At 57.1% G+C, this 22,148-nt stretch overlaps 4 protein-coding genes across 4 annotated transcripts in view; 1 reads left to right on the forward strand and 3 right to left on the reverse strand.

The window, feature by feature from the left end:
- The window catches only part of VOLCADRAFT_115709 (uncharacterized protein), a gene marked incomplete at both ends in the record, with an annotated part of 14,119 nt that extends 10,585 nt beyond the window's left edge, over positions 1–3,534 (reverse strand). Inside the window, 6 exons of the mRNA XM_002946091.1 lie at positions 7–69; positions 450–512; positions 808–843; positions 1,368–1,487; positions 1,893–2,098; positions 3,228–3,534. Coding sequence (XP_002946137.1) covers positions 7–69; positions 450–512; positions 808–843; positions 1,368–1,487; positions 1,893–2,098; positions 3,228–3,534 — 795 coding nt within the window. The remainder of the gene's footprint in view (positions 1–6; positions 70–449; positions 513–807; positions 844–1,367; positions 1,488–1,892; positions 2,099–3,227) is intronic.
- Positions 3,535–4,465: 931 nt separating this feature from the next.
- Positions 4,466–5,219, reverse strand: VOLCADRAFT_102754 (uncharacterized protein). Its single transcript, XM_002946092.1, has one exon. It carries the CDS (start codon positions 5,083–5,085, stop codon positions 4,621–4,623), a length of 465 nt encoding a protein of 154 aa, XP_002946138.1. The 5' UTR covers positions 5,086–5,219; the 3' UTR covers positions 4,466–4,620.
- Positions 5,220–6,107: 888 nt separating this feature from the next.
- On the forward strand, positions 6,108–9,125 carry VOLCADRAFT_86104 (uncharacterized protein; the record flags this gene model as incomplete). Its single annotated transcript, XM_002945743.1, has 6 exons — positions 6,108–6,425; positions 6,535–6,609; positions 7,188–7,259; positions 7,384–7,408; positions 7,821–7,909; positions 9,066–9,125. The coding sequence occupies 6 exons, from the start codon at positions 6,108–6,110 to the stop codon at positions 9,123–9,125; spliced, it is 639 nt and encodes a 212-aa protein (XP_002945789.1).
- Positions 9,126–9,993: 868 nt separating this feature from the next.
- Positions 9,994–21,089, reverse strand: VOLCADRAFT_115710 (uncharacterized protein; the record flags this gene model as incomplete). The annotated part of the gene is made up of 16 exons (XM_002946093.1): positions 9,994–10,206; positions 10,527–11,122; positions 11,781–12,121; positions 12,529–12,645; positions 12,889–12,998; positions 13,512–13,654; positions 13,891–14,017; positions 14,232–15,078; positions 15,229–16,029; positions 16,409–16,557; positions 17,044–17,520; positions 17,692–17,818; positions 18,255–18,384; positions 19,053–19,284; positions 19,891–20,182; positions 20,995–21,089. The coding sequence occupies 16 exons, from the start codon at positions 21,087–21,089 to the stop codon at positions 9,994–9,996; spliced, it is 4,797 nt and encodes a 1,598-aa protein (XP_002946139.1).
- Between the last annotated feature and the right edge of the window lie 1,059 nt (positions 21,090–22,148).

Raw genomic sequence — 22,148 nt, forward strand, 5'->3', positions numbered from 1 at the left:
TCCCACCTGCTGCCCCTCGTGTGCCTCACAAAACCCTAGCGCATGTAAGCCCGTGCCGACATTATCCGCCTGGTGTTGGAGTGCGTGGTGTGGGGGTGTGGGGGGGAGGTTAGGGGGGGAGGTTGGGGGGGTGATAAATGCAAAGTCAGGAAAAGGCGGACGGGAAAAATAGGGAAGAGGGCGAGAGGGGGGCGTAGCGGCAATCCCACGGGCCCCTCAGGTAAACCCCCGCTGATGACGGAATAGGCCAACCGCCAGCAACAGCAACAGCAACCGCTGTAGCAATACCCAACGGTGAAGAGAATCCCCTTTCCCCCTTTCTCCTGCTACTGTTGCTACTGCTACTACCGCATAGCCACGGCTTCTAACCCTAGGAATCCAGCCCCTTCTCCCCCTCCCCATGTCGTTCTCCAGCGACGTGGAGTAACCCCCGCCGTACAATGCCGTACCTCGGGGTTTTCTTTGCAGATGAGCACCACGTCATTGTCCGTGTAGCTCTCCGTAATGCCCGCCTGTCCGTTGATTAGGGGGATTGGGGGGGGGGATGATGATTGCAGATGATGATGATGATGATGATGCAAGGCAAGCAACGGGTTGTCAACTGCCAACTGACACAAATCCAACTGCCACCAACTGCCACCAACTGCCACCAACTGGAGGATGTATGGGTGAGTGTGGGTGAGGGTATGCGTGATCGCGACTAACTGTCAACTGTCAACTGGAAGCTTTACCCACCATACACCACGACATACCCACCATACGCATACAGGCACAGTATGTGTACACTCCCCCCTTAACTCCCCTCACCTGCAGTACTAATCGAACGATGAGGAAGTCCTCTCTCTAGGAGGCATTTCGCCCCAAACCCGGCAAGGAATGTGTGTGTGTGGGGGGGGGGAGGGGGACCAGGGGGGCAAGGCAAATCAGGACAGCAAGGCGGCATTCAGAGGGCAGCTAAAGTGTTTGTATGTGTGTATTCATATACTCGGGGTTTGTGACGCACCGATTCCCGCACCCACACCCACACCCACACCCGCACCCACGCCTTCCCGACCCCATACACAGAACACCTGGGTGCGACACGGCTGGATTTGCTTCACGTGACACTGACGTGGATAAACATACACACATACGCACACACCGAGTGTGGTGGGGTTTGGGGCCTGGTCGCCATTTCCCCCTTCCCCTTCCCCTTACCCTTACCCTTACCCTTACCCTTCCCCTTCCCCTTCCAGTTTCCCTTTCCCTGGTACACACACACACACACACACACGGCGGCCGCGGTGGCGGCTGCGGCCCCTCACCAAGTCCAACTCGCCAGACAGACAGACAGACAGACATTCAGACAGGTCGCTGGCTGGGCTCACATGTTCGTGGCTGGCCACCACCGCGGGATGCGGCGCCATGACCTCCCCCTCCTCCACCCCCCGCATGATCTGAGCACAGCACTCCTCCAGCAACAGCGGCTCCATGACGGACTGGTACTCCTGTAGGGGGTCGGGGGGGGGGTCGGGGGAAAGGTGGGTGGGTACTTGGTAGGTATATATGTACGTTTGAATCTCTATGTATGTCTGTTTGTACATCTGTTTGGTTGTATTTGTATGTATGTATATATATATACATACATATGTCTGTTCGTTTTATGTCCGCTTCAATGGGGGGGGACGCCCCAGAAGCGGGAACTGGGGGGAAGGGGAGTTGGGGGTTAGGGCTAGGGGACAGGCTGTGGAGCAGAATGTACGTCTGTACGGATGTGTATTGAGACACGTGGGCCCCAGCCCCCCTCTCCCCCCGTTTCTTCTCTCTTTTTCTCACACGTGTGCATGTACGGACACACACACATACAGACACGCACGCATACAGAGACAGACAACACACGTACAGATGCGCACCTTCACGTTGGTGAAGGTTTGCGGCACCGTTTTGAGCTCCTCGAACAGCCCTCCCCCCCCTTCACATCGCCGCCACAAATCAAAGTAGTCCCAGGACAATAATATTTTGTGAAGCTGCTGTTGCGAAGCTACAGCGTCCACCATGACGGCTGCTGCTGCTGGTACTGCTGCTGCTGGTACTGCTGTTGCTGTTGCGGCTGCTGCTGCTGCTGATGATGATGATGATTATGGTAACGATAGCAGCTGATGCTGGTGTTGCTCGTGATCTCTGTAACTGTCTAGACGGGTGTTAGTCCTGCCGCTGCCGGTGCGGGGCGGCGGTGAAGTTTGGCCGCGGACTGATGATGTCAAATGCTATGGCAGCGATGGCAGCTGTAGTAGCTATAGCTGTTGTGGAACCAGAGAGGCGTTGCAGCGCGCGGACTGCGTGTAGCTAGCTTCACCGTGTCGCGATGGGGATGTCTTAGGCTTTCCTGTCCTGGTGGGGGGGAACGGGGGGGAGGCTGCTGGGAGGGGTCTTGGGAGGACGGAGCAGTTGGGTGGATGGCGCCGCGAGGAGAGGGCGAGCAGCAGAGGGGGGCCTCAGGGCTTCGGAGATGCGTGTGAAATAAAGCGAAGACGGGTTGAGGGGGAGTTGTCTCGCGCTGGTGGGATTGTGCTCCTCCTTGTCGGCTGGGTCAGAGACGGGGAAACCGCGAAGGATGGGATGTGCTGTCGAATTGACTTGAGGTTAGCTGGGCTGCTAAAAGGTCCCTAAATGTGCAGCTTCAAGTAGGTTTGCTTCCATGAGGCGACTGCAATTTGCGGCCAACTTGCACAAGCGCAGATGTATTACAATTTAGGCGAAATGCCTGGCGGCTATAGGAGACCAACTGAAACTGCCAACAAGACCATCATTACTGGTAACAAGATATCGTCACCCTACTAAGCACCTTCAACTGGATATGGAAATCGCCATTTGCAGGAGTAAGCACGATGCTCCGAGACCCATGACAATCGCGCATAGCTATACAAAAGAATGCCCTGTACAGAAGACTATCAGAATTGTCTTAAATCGACAGATGATGACTAAACATGTTGGCATACTGCACTACTCTCCTCCGCCTGAGTTCAAGCGTCCCGGGAGGCTCGGGTATCAAAACCCGCATTTTACTGCATACGTTACGCAGATTATGCACACGCACAAAGTTTTTGTAATATGTGCTGATCATCCTCATCCGCGCACACTAAGCCACAATCCAGCTACAATCTGTCGGAATCCCACTGTAAATATCATACCAAATCCCCAACCCGCGTGCAGAACGATTGGCCAAAGCCCCCAGTCTCGAGCTCCACCTTTTAAATCGTTGTAGATTACGACTGCCAACGACGCAAGGTGTTGCCAAGCAAATAGTGCTGCCACAAGACGCCCAGAGCCAAAAGCTTCAAGGGGCCCCAAGTGTTTCCAGTAAAGGATGATCAACGCAATTTGACACACACCAATCCCGCGGATCAGCATGTCAGCGGAGCTAGCGGAGTTAGCAGCTGCTGTTGGGAAAAGCTGTTGAGGGGCGATGAGCATTGCCAACGCTGTCAGACCTTCAACTACTACATGAGACATGTAGAGCGCATCCTTGGCAAATTGTGCGCCTTTGGGCGCCATTATCTCCAACAACTTGCTGTGCCCTGACTTCCTGCTTTCTGTTGCTTTTACCTCCTGTTCATCACGTGATTTATAACCGTCCTGGCCTCGGCTCCCGGAAGGCTTCGAGCTTGCCATTCCGTACGGGGCTCAATTCATAAGTCCGCTGCAGGCGGTCTCTCTCGGCACCACATAACCGAATGCCACAACGTTAACTTCCTCTGGTTAGATCTGCTTCCGGTTCAGGGCAGGATCGTTCAAGTTGGATTCCACGGTGGCCAAGCGCGCTACCTGCAGGAGCCGAGCCGCATGATACCCGCATGAAAGACAAAGCACCTCCGATGCGCCAAGTGCCTTGTGAGGCCATGAAACGGGTTACACCGCTGTCCACACAGTCACACACAGTAGCACAGAGGGATGACGCTTCGTCGACAAGCCCTAAACCTCTTTCCCTAAGCTCCCCCCCCCCTTCCCCCTCCCCCAGAGGAGCCTGGAGTGCCAGTGCCGCCGAGAGGGTTGTGTGTGTCACAAGGGGGGGGGCGCCCGCTGTGTTTCAGTGCGGGGTGTCTGGAGGTGAAGTCGTTCCGAGGGGGGTTTGCCGAGGTCAGACAGACAGAGATACATTCATTCATACACACAAACACACACAGACACACAAACACACACACATTCATTCATTCGTTCATTCACGAGGATATTCAGCACACTGGATACATACGCAGGCTACCACTTCGCCATAAGTTATATACGTTTTCAATCGCCCATTTATTCGTACAGATGTCCACACAGGGCGTCGTCAGCTCAACCCTGGGTATCGATTCAAGCATCAAAACACACATATATACACACATTACACACGTACATACGTACGGGACTCACAGTCTTGCAGCTATCCAACATCAGCGACTGCCCATATAAGTTGTCAGCTTGAGGGCACAGATGGAAATTTGGGGGACGTGGCAAGGTGCTGGTGTTGGTGCTGGTGATGATTGGCAGTTTGAGGTGGTAAGAATGAACACGCCTTGCCGTACGCCGGCGAGGAGGGGAGGGATTGTGCAGGGGTGCATACACAGTGTGCTGCTTCGGTTCCGCTGTGCAGAGCAGTCGTCAGGCTGTGAGGGGCGGTGACGGGTCCTGAGGCGTTGTGGCGGCTTCCGAAGACTCCGAGGAGGGGTTGGAGCCGCTGGCCGCCGCGAGCTCCTGAACAGCGCGCTGGAACTCTTCCTCAAAGGCGTCCCTCTCCTCGTCGGTCTCAGGAAGCTGCGGGTAGGGCTCCGCATTGCCCTCCAGCGCGCGGGCCAAGGCGCCTTCACCAACAAGCAGCGCCAGATCGTAAGCAGGTTCGCTCTCTGCAGAATCTGGAGCGATGCTTTCTATGCTAGTGTTCGGGTTTGGCTCCTCAAGGTGGTTGTTTGGGTGCTCAACATCCATGGTACCGTTCGGCTGGCTGTCAGAGTTCCCAAGTTCAACAGGATCTATTGTACTTGTAAAGCTTTCATCGTTTAACGGCGTATTATCACTAACAGGAGAAGTTTCCCCGATGGCTGATTGAAGCTCTGTGACCTGAACCATACCGACAGTCCTCACTACACTCTACTTTTATATGTTAATCCTATGGTGTTTCGTATACAAGTTAGCAAGAATCATGGGACTGTGCTTGGTCTAGCAAAATTGTTACGGAAAGAAGATAGGCACTTGGGACGCTGCTGGGAGGGGCAAGGGAGTACATTATGGTAAGGTGAAATGTCAGACACTGATGCGTAGCTGATTGCGGGCCAAACAAAGATTTCGTGCTGGGAGCCACGGTATGGATTTTGGATTCGACGATTCGTTGGTGCGACGGAGCGATAACTGCATTGGCTTTCAACAAAAAAATGCATTTAATGATAGCTACACATGAGAGGCTGCATGCACGCGCACTTCTCCTTCAACTCTTGTTTTCTCCTTCTGGACTGTAACAGATGTTGCAAGGAAGGAGCCGTGGCAACTGCCGGCCCCCCCTCTGCCGCACGGGGCATTCAAGACAGCTTTCTGCCTCAATGCAGAGCAATATGGATACGCAGGCGCACTCACAGAAGGACCCCATGTTTTCCGACGCCATGAGCTCAAGCTTGTGCTGCAGAAGCTACGAGAGCGCAACCGCAAGCGGTCGCCGACAATTGTCGCCGATGGCATAGGATGATGTTGCATGCGTATTGGATACTGGTACATGAAATGGAATTCCATTTCAGTACGGATGATTATTGCAGTACTCTCCGAAGTAACGTGGGAGTGCTGAGCTGCTACCGGTAACTCGGTATCGGTACTGGCATCGTACAAAGGAATTCTTTGTGCGCCCGTTACAGAATCATGTGTAAGTAGTTATGTGTGCATTCAATTTATTTAAGTACTTCAACGTAAACTGCATTTCGAAACTCTCCTCCGGAGATGTAAAACCGTCGCAGGCAATAGCGACGACGGCCCACCGTCGCAGAGCAATAAACTGCTCAAAATAGCTCTAAGGCGTCCATGATTACAATAAGGATAAAATTAATTATCTCTATTTGTTTTTACATATAACTTTTCACTGCGTCCCAACCTCAAAGCTGAAAGGCATGCAATGGCCTGGGCTGCGGCCGGCCGACAGCTACGGGCTGCTGACATTTGTAGTGCTGTCTGTCTTTGCCATCAGATCTTCAGTTACCTGCGCAAAAAAACATCGTCCTGGTTCCCAGAAGCTCAGCTCGCCGTCTCCCAAGGTTCAAGACTACGATATCATTTGGGCCCTGGCGTCGCGGACGAGCAAAGATCCCTTCGGTGAACAATCAGGACCAGGAGTATGCAAGCATCTCTTGGATTCTCCCAAGGCTCAGGTCCTTAAACGGAAGCAATGCAAGCCCGACATGGGCTTGTCCTTTGTGCCACTCATGACGGTAGGTGAGGTTAGACGAGAAAATGTAGACGCTTCGTATTATAGATATACGAATATGAGCTAAGAAGGCGACTGCCTTTGCTCTGTGTTGTGTTGTATGGCCTTTGCAGGCCTTTGCCTCTGCTGAAGCAGCAGTGACATTATATATGCACTGGATTCTTCAAGGAATAGCAAATTGTAACATAGTAAGGTTATATTAGAAGGGTGCTTCTATATAATAAACTGGTTGAAAGGTTGTCCTACCTTGCGGCCTAATTACATACAGCTGTCAAGCCAGGAAAGGCTGTTACTGGGTTACTTGAATTTCGATCCCCTGCGCACGCCAACTCCACCCGTAAATCTCAATGCATTCGATGTCCACATGTCCTTATATCCGTAATAATACCTTTCCTGCAAAAGCCCGAATCCCAGCGCTGTCCGTCTGCCCTATCACTACCATTCTATCTGCATTCATAACTCCAAATGGTTCTGTACGCGTATATGCATGTATATATGCATGTATCAATGACGCACTAATAAGCGCACTTTCAAGAGGCTGCCGAGGGCGGCACGCTCGGAACTCGGAATTTCCGGAACCCCACTTGTTCCTTCTGTGACCTCTTGACTGCTTATGGTTAAAACGCAAAATGGAGCGAGAACGGCGTCGTGCTAAACCATAGAATGCTAACGAAATCCTGGTTTCCTACCACCCGCCCTTGCCGCTACCCCCGCTGCCCTTGCTTCTGCCTCCGGATGTCATCATTCCCCCCCGGCTGCTGTCCAGACCCCCCGGTACGTGGACGTCCGTTTCGACCCGAGACCCACCATCGCTGCCAACAGCGTTCTAGGAGTTGAGGTGCGCCCTTTTTTCCTATACATGCGTATAATAAGTACATACATGCATACATATGCCAATACATACATAGTATATGTACGTACGATACATATGTGCGTACTTTGCTACATACGTACATATGCAGATGGGGAAAGAGAGCGCGCACGAGGGTGGGTGAAGGTGTGCCATACACTGGCACACTGCCCGGTGTCGTCTGCGGTGTGTCCTCTCGATCTCCCCCCTCCCCCCTCAGTTATCCCCTCCCAGAATCATTCCCTTCCCTCCCTCCCTCCCTCCCACCAACATCCATCATCACGGGTCTTCCTATCTTGCAGATCCAATTGCTGAATCGGGGGACTTTGCGACCCATCATCACAGCCATATACCTGATGTTGTTGCTGCCCAACGAGGCTAGATCTGCAGCCCTGGCCATCTACACCGCCGCGGCGCCCCCGTCAGCAGCAGCAGCAGCAGCGGTGCCGACGACGACTGAGGACTGCGTCAATGACTGCGGCAGCGGCGGCGACGGTAGGGGAGACGAGCTGCTGTGCCCCGGCCTTAACTTCTTCCCTATTCCGACAGAAGCGTTGCTGCTTATTAGCTCCTCACCTTTCTCCAATACCTCTACCCCGGCCTCCTCCTGGCTGGATGCACTGGTGCTGGGTGTCCGGGTGAGACTGAATGATGGCGACGTGGAAAAGCGTTCAGACCTCCCCGGGATCAGCGCAGTGGGGCTCCGTGTTGGGCAGCCGGAGCTGTCCTCGGTTCGCCTTATTAGATGAAGTTAGGAGGTCTAGAAGGGGATCTAGGGCTTGTGGGGTGGGACTCTTGTTTAAGTAGTCGTTTTGGTTTGAGGCAGTTGTAAGCAGTTATAAGCAGTTGTACGGAGACACGACAAAGGCGGAAGTGCAGGTGGAGAAGGGACAGAGGCGGGTCGCCGCTCGCTCATAATACATGTGTGTGTGTGTGTGTGTGTCTGCGTACGAGCGAGCACGTGTTGATGGAGCGGAAAATATTCCTTCGCGATGGAGTGCATCGGCGTGGGAAAACGACAACGCCGTACCTACAGGACGAATAAAGGACCGTTCCTTGCACCAGTACGAGTGCTTCTGAGCGGTTTCACAACATCTGCCTTCGTTATGCAAGGTTTGGTAAACCTGCATACATAAAAAAATATATACATGACATACACACATACAGTCACGCGCGCAAGCCATAACCATATGTTTAATCGGGAGATGGCCCGTTTCGGGATCTTCGTTGAGCGGTAGAAAAGGCAGAAACCTTTGGTTAGGATCAGACAAGAGCATATCACAGGCAGCACAGTCATGGGCCCCAAGCAGGGTCCCAACGTCCCAAGGATGGAGAAGTAGTAGTAGTAGTAGTTGATGTTGTTGTTGTTACAGCGGGCTAACCAAATTTCTATGGATAAGTTGCATTTCTGGTAGAGCATTTTGTATTTGTATTTTAACTGTTTTTCGTTTGGGTTGTCTGTGCCTTCTCTGGTCCTTAACCCCCAGCCGAATCAGCAGCAAGAGAAGCTCTTCGGCGCTGTAAATGTGAGATTCTTTTCCGTACTCCGTTGGGTTATGTGCGACGTACTCCCGTCTCTGCTCTCTCCTTTGCCGTACACTCCCCGTACTTCCTGTGCGGTGCAATGCGGACAGCTGCAGACCCCTTTTCATGTCTTTTGCTCTCCCGTAAACAAATTGCTGGCCCAGTTAGTAACTGGTATGTGTGCCACATCCCAGGGAAGCTGCACAGCAGGGGCGAGCAGGCAGAGCTCCACTCCTGCCGTGAAGACACCCACCTCTTTTGGGGTTGCAGTCAGACGCCATTCAGACTGTCAACACGTCGGCCCTGGTCGGACGGATACTTTGCTGCTGAACAACAGAATTGCCTGTTATCACCACCACGGGTACCACCACTAATAGACCCGCACCACTATCAACACGCACACCAGCACCAAGGGACACGCACGGGCCGGAAAGGCCAAAACCGACCTCACTCAACTCCTCAGAGGCGCAGCAGCAGCAGCATGCAGCAGCAGCAGCAGCACACTATATGCCCTTTACTTCTGCATGATGTAGAGCACAAATGACAGCAATATGCGACTGCTATAGACACTGTACAGCAGAGTACGGTGGCATGACTCCTACTTTCTGACTGACTGTATCATGTATCCTTTACCAGACCTCCCACACCTTTTCCCCCGCCATTTCTGTGTGGTCTGTAGCGCCAAGGATACAGCCGACAGCCCCAACAGCAGTATGTAGCAAAATATGTAATACAATGTACAGTGCGGCAGTGCGCTCCCTGCAGCAGTTCAATACGGCAACGAACACACACACAGACACACACAGACACACACAGACACACACAGACACACACAGACACACACAGACACACACAGACACACACAGACACACACAGACACACACAGACACACAGGGTAAAGATTCAGGAAGGTAAGCGGGGCCCGCGGGAAGCAGTCCCGCAACGCCCCGCGTTTACTAATAAATGAATGGTACGACCAAACGACTTGCGCAGGGAAGGATTGCGCCCGTACACAGGTAGTACGACAGTCAAGACTTCTATTGCCTAATATGGCCGTCTTTTGTGCTGTAACGCGACACGGGTCGCGTAATACACGCGCCTGACGCTGCATGACGCATTTTACCTAGCAACCAACTGCTTTAGTAACTAATGTCGATTCTATCTATTAGCAACCACCAACTGTCAACTACCGCTACAGTTACATCATCAAATCGGATCGAGTGGACAGGTGCGTGAACGCGTTGGCCGGCGGCGGCAACCAGGGGTCCCGCCAACGCGGCGGCCGCAGGTCGTACAGCAGTACGGCGCCAAGTACGACACGCATTCCTACGGTCCACAGCATCACCGCCGTCAGCGCCAGGCCCACCACGAGGCAGCCCGACGCCACCGGATCTCGCCAGCTGAGCAGAGCCTGTACGGCACATTCGAGTCGGGGAGATGGTGTTCCCGTCCAGGCCCGGGGTTCGATCCCGCCGGGAAGCCAAAGAATACCGAATTGAGCTAACAAACACAACAAATGTAATAAGTACAGCAAATACAAGGACAACAACAAATCGGAAAAAGCAGCTCTCCAGGAGACGGGGTGGGAATATGTAACAACCAACAATATTAAATTACAAACATATGGACCATTGACATAAGCGCGACGCTAAATATGCCAGTTTACACGCTACGAGGATGCTAAGTGCACTAGCTGCACTGCTGCAGACACAGCCTGCTGACCGAACCGACCTGCATGCGCTCCATGCCACCGGCAATGTCGTCCAACACGTTCTGCACGCGGAGACCGAAGTACACCATGTGGTCGTACTGCTGACGTAGCGCCCCCAGCGGATCCTTGGGGACCTCCGCGCCGCCGGGGACCGCCGCCGCGGCGGCGGCGGTGAAGGGAGGATGCCCCGCGGCACCGGCGGCGGCGGCGCCGCCGCGTTGCAACAGGACGTGCTGGTGCGCCGCCGCCCACTCTGCGCCGCCGGTAGCGGCGGCGGCGGCGGCGGCCGACGGCGGCGACGACGCGCCGAAGATCCACCCGGCGGCGGTGGTCGTCATGGAGACGGTCATCATGGACGACGACGCGGCGGGCTGTGACGACTGCGACGGCGGGATGGGTATCGGATTGGACTGCGGCGCTAACTGCCCGCTGACAGAGGCTGAAGCTGCCGTCCCCGCAGCCGCCGTCGTCGGCGTCGACGGCGTCGGCGTTGGTGCTGCAGACGGAGGTACAGTGGGGCCGAACCCGCTGCCGATGCCGCTCGCGGGGCCTGCCGGATCGGCGGCGCCGTCGCCGCCACTACCCCCGCCGCAGCCGGCACTCGTCGGCGCCGATGCTGTCCGGAGGCAGGAGGGGGTCCGTACAGCATCAGGGGGTTGGCATGGCGACGACATCAGTGCATTGTGTTACTCATAGCACCCTATCTGGCCATTGCTAGGAAGCATGTTGGCTGCAGCAGCTGCTACATGTCAAAAACTCAAGAAGTTGGGGATATGCCACCATGATGATGAGCCAGAGCCGGTGACAGCCGGTGGCACCGACGACGGAGCTCATCCACACCACGCTCCTTTTCCCCCTCTCTTATCCCCTCCTTTTTAAGGACAGCCTCGATCATCTTCCCCTTACACCCAAAACACACGCACACACACGCGCGCGCACGTGCACGTGATGGTGAGCTCGGGAGCACACCACGGTTCGATTGTTGTGATGTGCTGCGACACCCCACCTCCCCGGGGAAACCTCGCCTGCGACACCCCACCTCCCGGGTGCCCAGCCTAGTTCCCGATAATGACAGCCAGTCTTTTTGTTTTTATCCAACAAATTTCAACTCCGGGTCTTCGAAGCCCAACCGGCCGATTAAACACCCATTCAGTCCGGTCTTGCGGCCACCAGAAGAGCTATTTCCCCAGGAGGTAAAACAAACAACACCCAACGAAACAAGGCCAAGGCCATCCAGTCCCCCCCTATCCAGGGGGTGTCCCGGGTGCCGTTACCTTCTGGCTCGTTCCCAATGTCGTCCACCATCGCCGGCGGCTCGCCAAAGTACGACACCGCCGCCGCCACACCGCCGCCCGCCTCCGCCTCCCCCGCCGCTGCCGCTGCCAACCCCCGCCCCAACCCCACCACCTCCGCCTCTTCCTCCGGCGGCCGCATCATCTCGCCTCGCAGCACCAACATCCGTACTGCCAGCACCACCAGCAGTACTGCTAGTGTACGGGATGGCCAGATCAGCAGCAGCACCTCCCCCGCCGCCACCCCGAGGGTAAGCGGGGGACTGCTCCAGCTCTGGACCCGGATCCAGAAGCGCTTCATGGGCTCCGTGGAAGATAAGGCCCTTCAGAACGGGGTAAAGGTGAAAGAGGAGGAGGTGACGATGGAGGAGGCGGGGGAGGGCGCGAAGGAGGTGAGTGTTGGGGGAGGTGTTTTTAGGGAATGGACACCGCCAACCCACGGGTCTCATCCACATCCCGAGGGGGAGGAAGCGCTCACCGCCAAGAATCACACATACATGTGTGCCCATATGTATGTATATATATACACTATATACGTGTACATGTATATGATGTTTTCCGGGAAGTCATAACGTCTCGTCTGGGTCTTGACATCTCTTGTACCCAGTACTCAAACAATGGCTCCGTTAAAGCCGGTTCACCTTCCTGAGCTACCCCCCTTTTTCCACATCCACATCCACATCCACAACCACAACCACATCCACATCCACAACCACATCCATGCCCCCACCTTGCGATGCGCCGCCAGTGCTGCGTGGTCCGGCCAAGGTTGAACTCTGTACGGCCATCCTCCACCAGCTTACGAGAGGCGTTGGCGGACAGACCGGGACTGCTCTCTGAGACCCACCTGACCGTGTGTGTATGTACCCGCGTGGGGCGATGTCAATGCGGGGTGAGGGGAGGGAGCCGATATGGGGGGGCCATGTTGGGGGGGGGGGCAGCAGTGCAGCAGCAGGAATCACGTTTAGAGGTTTAGGCTGCTACTGCTCCTGCTACTCCTGCAGCATGTACTATTGCTGCTACTACTGAAATAAGCAGCACCCATTATTTCTTTCCCCACTCCCGTCCGCCCCTTCCCTTGGCGCCTCACTTTATCAGCAGCCTCCTCTCCCGCCGCTTCAGGGCCTCAGGCTCCACTCCCTTGCTGGAGTCCACCACGGGAAGCGTGTCACTCAAACCCCGCCCCGGTACGGCACCCGCCTAAGCCGCCCCCCAACCCCAACCCCAGACGTGCACGAGGGAAAGGGAGGGCCAGGGAGGGGAGGGGAAGGGGAAGGGGAAGGGAAAGAGGGTGGGGAGATTCTTTTCATGACACTGAGTAGTCAAGGAACCCACTGCCCGGCACGTCCAAACGGTGTGGGTGTGGGTGTGGGTGTGGGTGTGGGGTCTCTCACGAGTGCGGTGGAGTACCCGCTCACGCATGATGGTGATGGTGATGATGGTGATGATGGTGCGTCGCGTGTACCGGTGCAGGTGGTGGTGGTGGTGGACCTGGTGGTGGTGGTGGTACACACCCGTCCCAGAACTGCATGGGCACTGCATGGGCACTGGCGTTTCATGCAGATGGCACGACGACGTGGACGGGGGGCTCCTCTCTCAAAACACGGCGACATATGTAAGAGCAACACCCCCTTCTAAACACACACACACACACACACACAGAGAGGGAGAAAGAGAGAGAGAAACGCACAAACCCCATCCAGCACCACCCACCTGCAGCATGGCAACTGGCGGGTAGGTCGGGTGCTCCGCGTACGCCGCAATGAGCCGGGACAGACCCATGGGTCCGGGGGACAGCAGCAGAGTCATGCGGCACCAAGCCACTGTGGCACAGGGCCGGGGGCCGGAACGCTCGGCTGCAAGTAGGCGGGAAAGGCGCGGGGAAAAGCGCGGGGAAAGGATGCAAGGATATAAGAAGGATGGATATGGGGCGCGTGGCCGTCGCGTAGATGTGTTTTTTTCTCGGATTGAGCATTTCCTATCAAATCAAAAAGTCATTTATCAAGATGGAAATCAACTGCCGACTTCCCTGCCCGCCCGCCTCTGTCCGACCATTACCCTATGCCCTATACATGCATACACACACGCGCACCGGTACCTTTCAGCGGCAGACACAACGTCACGGGGCGGCCCGGCACCAGACTTGACGCCCTCAGCCTCAGTTTGCCCACCAGCTGCTCGGCCGCCATCATGCCAATCATGGCGCGAACATTGAGGACCTGAGGACAGGTAGCAGCAGTAGCAGCAGCAGTAGCAAGCAGAGCGGTCCGCAATTTGATGATCCGAAAACAGCACGCTCTCACGCTCTATTACGTACTGCAGAAGTGCATGATAGAAATATTTTCATTATCAGCTTTTGTAACGGAGGCGTCGGAGGGTTGCAAGGTGTGCAAAGGGGGACATGCACTCCCCGAGGCACCCCACATGCCGTACCTTCTTGCCGCCAACAACACCTGTACGGCGGTACAGCGCCAAGCTCACAAGTGTCGACGGCTTCAACAGCGGCACCACAAGACCCAGATGCGGCGTCAACCTCGCGCCACCGCTGCCACCGCCGCCAGCGGCGGCGGCAGCAGCGGCGCTCGTGGTGGCGGCGGCGGCAGCAGCAGCTACAGCACCGCTGCTGCCGGTACCCACAACCCTCAGACTATTTGTAGAGGCCCACACTACGCCGCAACGGACCGCCACGAAGTACTCGCCCTGCGTGATGGCGGTGACGGCGGCGGCGTGCTGCGCCGCCTGCCCGCCGACAGCGACGCCGCTACCCCCGACGGCTGACTCCGGCGGCGGCGGCCTCTCTAACTCCAAATCGTGGCACACCAGGGACAAGGTCGCACAGGCGCTGGCGGCGAACGCCGTCGCCGAGCATAGGCCCGGCGGCGGCGGAGCCGCTGCTGCGGCTGCGGCTGTGGCTGCAGAGCTCCCGCTGGACCTGCCCGCCGGCCCAGTGCACGCTGTCGGTGTGCACGGAGTCCCCGTCTCCGGGGCTGTCGGCGGGACGCTGCCGCTGCTGGCGCTGATGCCGCGTACGGCACCAGTGGCGGCGGTGGGGGAGTAATCGCAATCGCTCGCCGCCGCCAGCACCACCCCTGAGCCTGCCACCGGTGACGTGCAGCTCCGTACGCCAGCCACGTCGTCATGGCACGCTTCCCCCGCTACACGGCTACGCACATGCGGCAGGTCTCGTGGTGGCAGCCATAAATCCTCCTCGCCCGCTGGCGCCAGCGCCGCCACCGGCGCCGCCCCGTGGGTGAAACTTGACGCCACGATGGAACCTAGGCTGAGGTACGACAGAAGTGGCATGGGGTACGGTTACGAATAGTAAGCCGCAGATGATGCACACAAGCGCATGCGGGTGTATGTGCAGCCGCGCATGTGGCTCCCGACTTCCAGCCTCGGCGCCCTTTCCCATCACTGCGCCTCACCCTACCTCACAATCCCGCCGGTGTCGACAGGGCTGATTGCAAAGCCGCCACCGCTGCCACCGCCGCCGCCGCCGCCGGCGACGGCGCCGCTGCTGCGTGGCACTGGACTCCATGGCGGGCTCAGTACGGGAGCGCTGCTCCCGCCGTCGGCGACGGCGGCCACCGCCGCCGCCGCCGCCGCAGTCAGGTCGGCTCCCCCCTGGAGCCTCTGCAGGTGCTGCTGCTCCGGATGATGATGATGATGATGGTGCGGCGGGTAGGGGTGCTGAGGGTCCTGGTGCTGAACCCAGGGCAACAGCTGCGTGCCGTTGGCAGTGGCCCGTGGGTCGGCATCCACTACCTCCACCTCTAAAAGGAGCCTGCATTCGCGGGCCCCGCCATCGGGGCCGCCGCCGCCGCCGCCGGGTAGCCCATGGGTCGCGAATGCCTGACCCGCGGGTCCACCGACACGCGCCGTCAACACCGCCCGGCCGCGCGGCCACGTGTCAGGATGGTACGGCGGCTGGCCGCCGCCGGAGCCGCCGAACATGTACGCGGCTGCTGACTGCAACGCGCGCATGCCAGACAATTTGTCGTACAGATTACGAATCCGATTGCGAACCGATTGATGGCCTTGTTGGTTCCGCTGTTGCTGTTGCAACAGCAGCAGCAGCAGCAGCTCCTCCTCTTCCTGCTGTTGCTGTTGCTGCTGGCGCTGGCTATCGCGAAACTGCTGCTCCGAAAGCCGCTGGTAGTGGTTTCGGAGGACCTGATCCATGAGGTCGCACAGCGGTAGGGACAGCTGGCAAACCACCTTCCCACGCGACCTGGAAAGAGGCGAATGAGCGCGATGAGTGTGGGGGAGTCATTCCGGTGATGTACACACGGTGGAAGAGTACAAAAGTACAGAAAAGCCCGTGGTCTGATTGAACCAACGGACAGCACTACATGGTTCCGAGTCCTGAACCTATAGCAATATAGCCACCCATGAAGTCTTGCGTCTGAGTAACGGCACTGGCATTAGCAGCATTAGCAGCATTAGCAGCAGTAACAGCAGCAACAGAGTACCCCGGATACCCCCCGAGTGCATGACCACCCCAGCTGTGATGACAGCTGCAGTCCCCTTCCCCTTCCCCTTCCCCGGGGATTGGCATCGCACAACACTACACACATACGTACGTACGCCTCACGCCCAATCGTACATACTTGCTGTCGTTACTGCCGTACAACTCGATCTCCAACGGCGCGTTCCGTATCGGCCGCAGTGCGGCGATGACAAACGTCTCCTCCCACCGCACCGCGCCGCTGGCGACGGGTACCAGGCGGCTCGTGTGGTACTGGCCCTCGTAAGACACCTGCACACAGCACAGCACAGCACAGCCGAGCACAGCAGGGTGGTCACGGCACGGTAGTACGGCACCGCGGCAGGGCACGGTGAAGCTGAAAACATAAAACACCACGACGAACATACTGCAACGGACACATACTCACACACACATACATACATACATCGACACACGGGCTACCCTGTACACACCCGTACAAACGCGGGACAATGTTCCGGGATCGCGCTAAGGAGATATGACGATATTTCTTCCTGAAGTACTGTACGCTGAGGCGGCGACCACGCGAGAACTGAACAAACGTCCGCACCCAAAATCGCATTATACGGATAAGCACCACACACACATAAACACACATACATACTTACATACAAGGGGAGAACAAGGTCACATACTCCTTGAAAGTGCAGGTCGTCATTATCATGTATATACAAGGCTATGACATCTATCGTGTAGTCGGTCCCACCTCTTGACCCGCAGACACGTCCCCCGCCTTACCTTGCACCAAAAATAGTTGGACAGCCGGCGGTTGTCCACAACCGCAAAGCCGTTGCTCTCCAGCAACGACATAACCGCCTCCGCTGCCGCATGGTCGACCCCAGAGTCTCGCACACTGCCAACGCCGCCGCTGCCGCTGCCGACGGCACCGCTGCCGCCGCCGCCGCCGCTGCCACTGCCGCCCGCGCCCCCGCCACCACTGGTGCTGACTTCGTGGCTGTGCAGCGTCTCTGTCGACTTTCGCCGTACAGCCGTACTAGCCGTCGCCGCCGCCGCTGCGGCAGCAGCAGCTGCATCTGCCGGCGGCAGCGGCTGCGGCGGCGCTAGCGGCGACGGCGTGTGCTGTCCGGCTGTTTTCGGCTGTGGCGCCGCCGCTCCTGCTCTTTTCCTTCCATGTTGCTCTTTAAGCCTGTTGAGGAACGCACCCACGTGGCCCATGGTGCGGTCCATGTGTGCCTGCAGCTTCGCCCCCAGCTCCTGCAAGCACGTGAGCACGTGAGCACGTGATGATGATGATGATGATGATGATGATGATGATGATGATGATGATGATGATGATGATGATGATGATGCGGCGCACCGTGTTTCCTTTTCCACCACCACCACCACCACCACCACCACCACCACCACCACCACCACCACCTCCACCTCCACCTCCACCTCCACCTCCACCTCCACCTCCACCACTGCCTCCACCTCCACCACTGCCTCCACCACTGCCTCCACCTCCACCTCCACCACACGCACCTCACCTGCAGGTGCCCCGGCAGCCCCCCTGGACCCGGGCCCAGTCCGCTGCCGTGTGGTGTGGTGTGGTGGTGATGCGAGTGGCCCCGCATGCCCCGGGGTGGAGCTGCGGCTGAGGGAGCCCTCCTTACCGCCCCGACCCAAACGGAGGCGGAGATGAGACGAACCCTGTCAGCGATCCAGAGCGGGGGCAGCCGGGCAGCCGGACAGTGGGCTGGGTGCGGTGGGATGAGGTGGGTTGAGATGGAGCGACCTCGCAGACCTGCCTGCCTCCCTCCCTCTCTCGCTCCCACTCCACCCGTCACGAGATAGCTCCGCCTCTGAAATACCACATCTTGATGATCAATGGATATTTCCCCTCCCTCCCCGCCCCCCTTTTTCCAGCACCAGCACCAGCACCACCCCCACCCCTGCCGCTGCCTCATGCCTCACTCGGCCACCCACCCACCCACCCACCCACCCACCTCAGGAAGACCACGCAGGGGTCCACGTAGGCCACCCCCGCCGCCCCCCGCACCACAGCCCCGGGGACCAGCCGAGTGGTGTCCAACAGGAGCCGGGGAACCAGCTCGGGGGGCAGGTGACGAGCCACGGCTGAGGGGATTGGGGGATTGGGGGAAGGAGGGGCCGGAGGGGCAGGATCAGGGAATGCAAGGAACAACAAAAAGAATCAGCTGCGGTACATGTGCAGGAGGGGAGAGGGGGTGCGTATCAGCGGATGCAAGAAGCAGCGAAGCAGCTGCCGGGTCGGTACGTCTAACAGCTTCAAAGTATCAAATATTAAAACTGCTGGAGTTCAAAACGGGGGGGTGGAGGGGGAGGGAAGGGGAAAGACGAACCACAAACGAGTGAAGCTGCTGCCAGGGCAAGAGTGTACCAGACGGGGGAGGGAAGAGTGAGGGAAGGGGGAAAACATGGTTTGGGTATGTATAAAACACATTTTATCAAAAAACAAAGCCAGCAACAGCAAAAGTCCGTCCATTCGCGTGCAGTGTGCGCCCATACCCGAGAAAACACCAGAGCAACTTTCCAGAACAACTGTCACCCTCCCCCCCCCCCACACACACACAACCATCCAGCATACACTCGCACGCACACACACCCTCATCATGTAATCCCCTCACCATGGAGACCTGTCTTCAGTTTCCCTGGCTTGCCTCCCTTGCCTCCCTGACCCACTAAAGGTTTTTCCGGTTTCCATTTTAACAGTTTGAAACAGCCCGCACACCCTCTGTAACCCTCTGCAGACACCGGACACATACCTGCATCCGCATCCGCCGGCTGAAGCAACATGCTCAGAGCCAGCACGCCCAGCACCGGGGCCGAGGAACTGCCGCCGCCGCCGCCGCCGCCGGCACCTGCAGCCCCTCCTCCTCCTCCCTTGCCCTTGTTTCCCCCTCCCTGCCCTTGCGGCTGCATCAGCGGCAGCCGCACCTCCAAGCACCTTCCGGACAGCAGCAGCGCCTGGCCCTCCGCATCCAGACAGATCTCCGACTGGGGGGGGGGCGGGCGGGAAATCACGTGCAAGAAAGAAACTTAGAAACGAACGAGCTGCCGGCGTCCGAACTGCCGACTGGGGGGGGGGAGGGCGGTGGAAATGAAAGAATGAACAAAAAAACAAAGAAGCGACTGCTAACGACCAGCCAACCCCCAACCCCCACCCCCGCCGCCACCGGTGGGCGGGCGGGAGGGTAGGCGGCACAGGAAAAAATAGATACGAGGTGAGCCGTGTCGCCGACGCCTTGAGTGCGGTGGTCGGTCACTCGGTCACTGACTGGTGGTGACGACTGGATTGATAAAGCCTTAAAGTTGATAACTTCAACTCTTAACAACGTGGTGATGACAACGCACTACCGCACAGCGTTCAGTATATCAGTTAGCTTCAGAGCCTTCTTCATGTTCGCGGGGTGTTGGTATTGTATAGACTTCGCGGGGGACTTGGTGGGAGGAATAGAATGACCTCCGGCCCCCCTCTCCAAACCCGCCCAGGGGCCCCCCCTCTCCAAACCCGCCCAGGCCCCCCTCTCCAAACCCGCCCAGGCCCCCCTCTCCAAACCCACCCGCCCAGCCCAACCCCCCCTCTCTCCCCCATCCACCCACCTGCGCATACAGCACCTCCGAGCTGTTCCAGCGCCCCCCGCCGCGCTGCCCCCACAGCTCCGCCCCCACCACCAGATCGGCCACCAGCAGGCAGTCCTCGGTCAGGACGAACAACTCGGGGCCCAGGGAGGGAGCCCAGCTCAGCTGTTGACCCTCACCCGCGGCCACAGGGCCCACCTGGCCGGGGGGCTGTGCCTGACCAATGGGGGTGGAGGAGGTGCTGGGGCCATCGGTGGTGTTGCCGGGGGTGGGGCGGGTCTTCCGGATGACTGGCACAGTGCGGGTGGAGGCGCTGTGGCGGCAGGAGGGAGGGAAGGGAGGGAGACGGGGGAGAGGGAGGGAAGGGGCATTTTTGACTGAGGGGGTTCGAGAGAACAACAACCCGCCACCCAGGTCAGGGAGGTGGTGGTGGAGGTGGAGGAGGGGCGACCGGCAGGAGACTCCCGCAGGCTTGGACGTGATGGCAAACCCGGGCGGGGGCAGCCTGAGAAACGAACATCGCAGGCAGAGAGGTGACCCAGATGGGAGTTGGCACGGCTTTGAGGAAGAAAGCGTTGGGAGGGAGTTGGAAAAGGAGTTGGGGGTTGAGAAGGCGCTGCGAGAGGCGGAGGTTTGATCCTTTGTTGAGTTAAAAATGGAATTAGGATTATTGACAGTAAATTTGCGAGGTTTGGAGTCCGGGGGAGGTCTGGACTCCTAAGCCGGCTAGTGGGTACCAGGATTGAGAATGTGGATGGTACAGGAAGGGGATTGATGTGATGTGCAGTGAAGCTGGAATACGGGGAAGCGGAAGGGAGGGACGGCCTAAGGGACGGCAGATTAGATCGAGGGACGAAAAGTAAGAAGCAGAATTGAGGGACAGAAAGTAAGAAGGAGACGGCTAGAATGTAACGTAGGGAAGGAAGTTAAGCTGGGCGGGTAGTGGTTGGCAGCGGTATGGGACTCGCTCGGGGGTATATGTGCTGCAGAGCTACTTGGCACGGGGTATAGCTGCAATTGGGTGCAATTACGCTACTGCTCCTGAAAACATGCAAATTGGGTTGAGATGAGGAGCTGGCTTGATGGCATGCTTGCGTGTTCTTGCCGGGATTCCTCAACGCTCACCGGAAGGGACCCGCAACCAAGGTGACATATCCTGATTGTGGCACCAAAGAATCGGGCTGGTCCCATCCAATTTCCGCTTTGCAAACCTGCAACATAATTTGAACGTATCGCACGCTTGCGATTAAGGTTCCTTGGTCATGGTCGTTGTGTTGGTCTCGAACGCACCGTGATAAGCAGTTTACGTTGTTGAAAAGGATGTGCCATCTTAATCCTGCTGGACGTTCTCAGGACAGCATGGCTGGACTACCAGCTGCTCTGCAATTCTTCTGTCATACTTGGGTCTAAGCAGCTGCTATAAAAAAAACCTGCTCGCGTAGCTTTTCTTCAATTACTAATTTAGCAGCGAATAAAACAGGGGTCCTACCTAGACCTAGCTCACAAGTGGCAGTTAAACTGTGCACAGGTTGGAATTTGAAGGCTTAATAAGGAGCTACATATAAAGCAAATATTTTGTAAGAGCTAACTTAACTCTTACTGGGAAGGCGATGAATTGGGCTCATCCATGGGGCGCTTTGGATGTTGGGAGACTGGGAGGATTCGGTTGTTCTTGTTCCATCCGTTGCCGTATCAACTGGCATACCCACCCTCCAAGAAAGTTCAACAAGTATGCAGCCTAAACTCAAAGAACGAAGTAAGATGTAAACCTGGTGGACAAATCGCTTGGTCTGCGTTGTTCAACACGACCTGCTGTATTTTGGTATTTTCAGCGACAGCGAGGCACCGGCAGCCCACCAACCTATTACTGTGGTTACCATTCTCTGGTATATGAGTGTCGGTTGTTTCCAACAGCTGCCGAGGCAAGGCGCGAGAGTCAACCAAAGTTGGAACGCAGCTGCTTCGTGTTGAGTTCCTGAACTCCACCCTTCTATCCTACTGCCTTTCTCCCACTGCAGCGCTAAAGACATCCGTAAAGGATGGATCAACTGACGATACGCAGGGTTGCGTGGTCATTTCCGACTTTTGGGCCCATCCAACTGCTTTTCGATATCGGGACAATCCGCCAAAACGGTGGGAGCAGGTGCCTGACAACCACCCTATCGGTCAACACTGCGAACAAGGTCGCTTGTGAACTACAGGAAACAATTACGATTTCCGAGGGCTCTCGTCTGGGCCCTAGCTGAGGATTCATGTCCAGTCAAGTTAGTACGGCCTGG

Source organism: Volvox carteri, assembly GCF_000143455.1.
Source record: "Volvox carteri f. nagariensis unplaced genomic scaffold VOLCAscaffold_1, whole genome shotgun sequence".
NCBI lineage: Eukaryota > Viridiplantae > Chlorophyta > Chlorophyceae > Chlamydomonadales > Volvocaceae > Volvox > Volvox carteri.

What these genes read in the sequence shown, in the direction of transcription:
- VOLCADRAFT_102754 (XM_002946092.1), bottom strand. Translation starts at nt 5,085, where the DNA reads ATGGTTCAGGTCACAGAGCTTCAATCAGCCATCGGGGAAACTTCTCCT.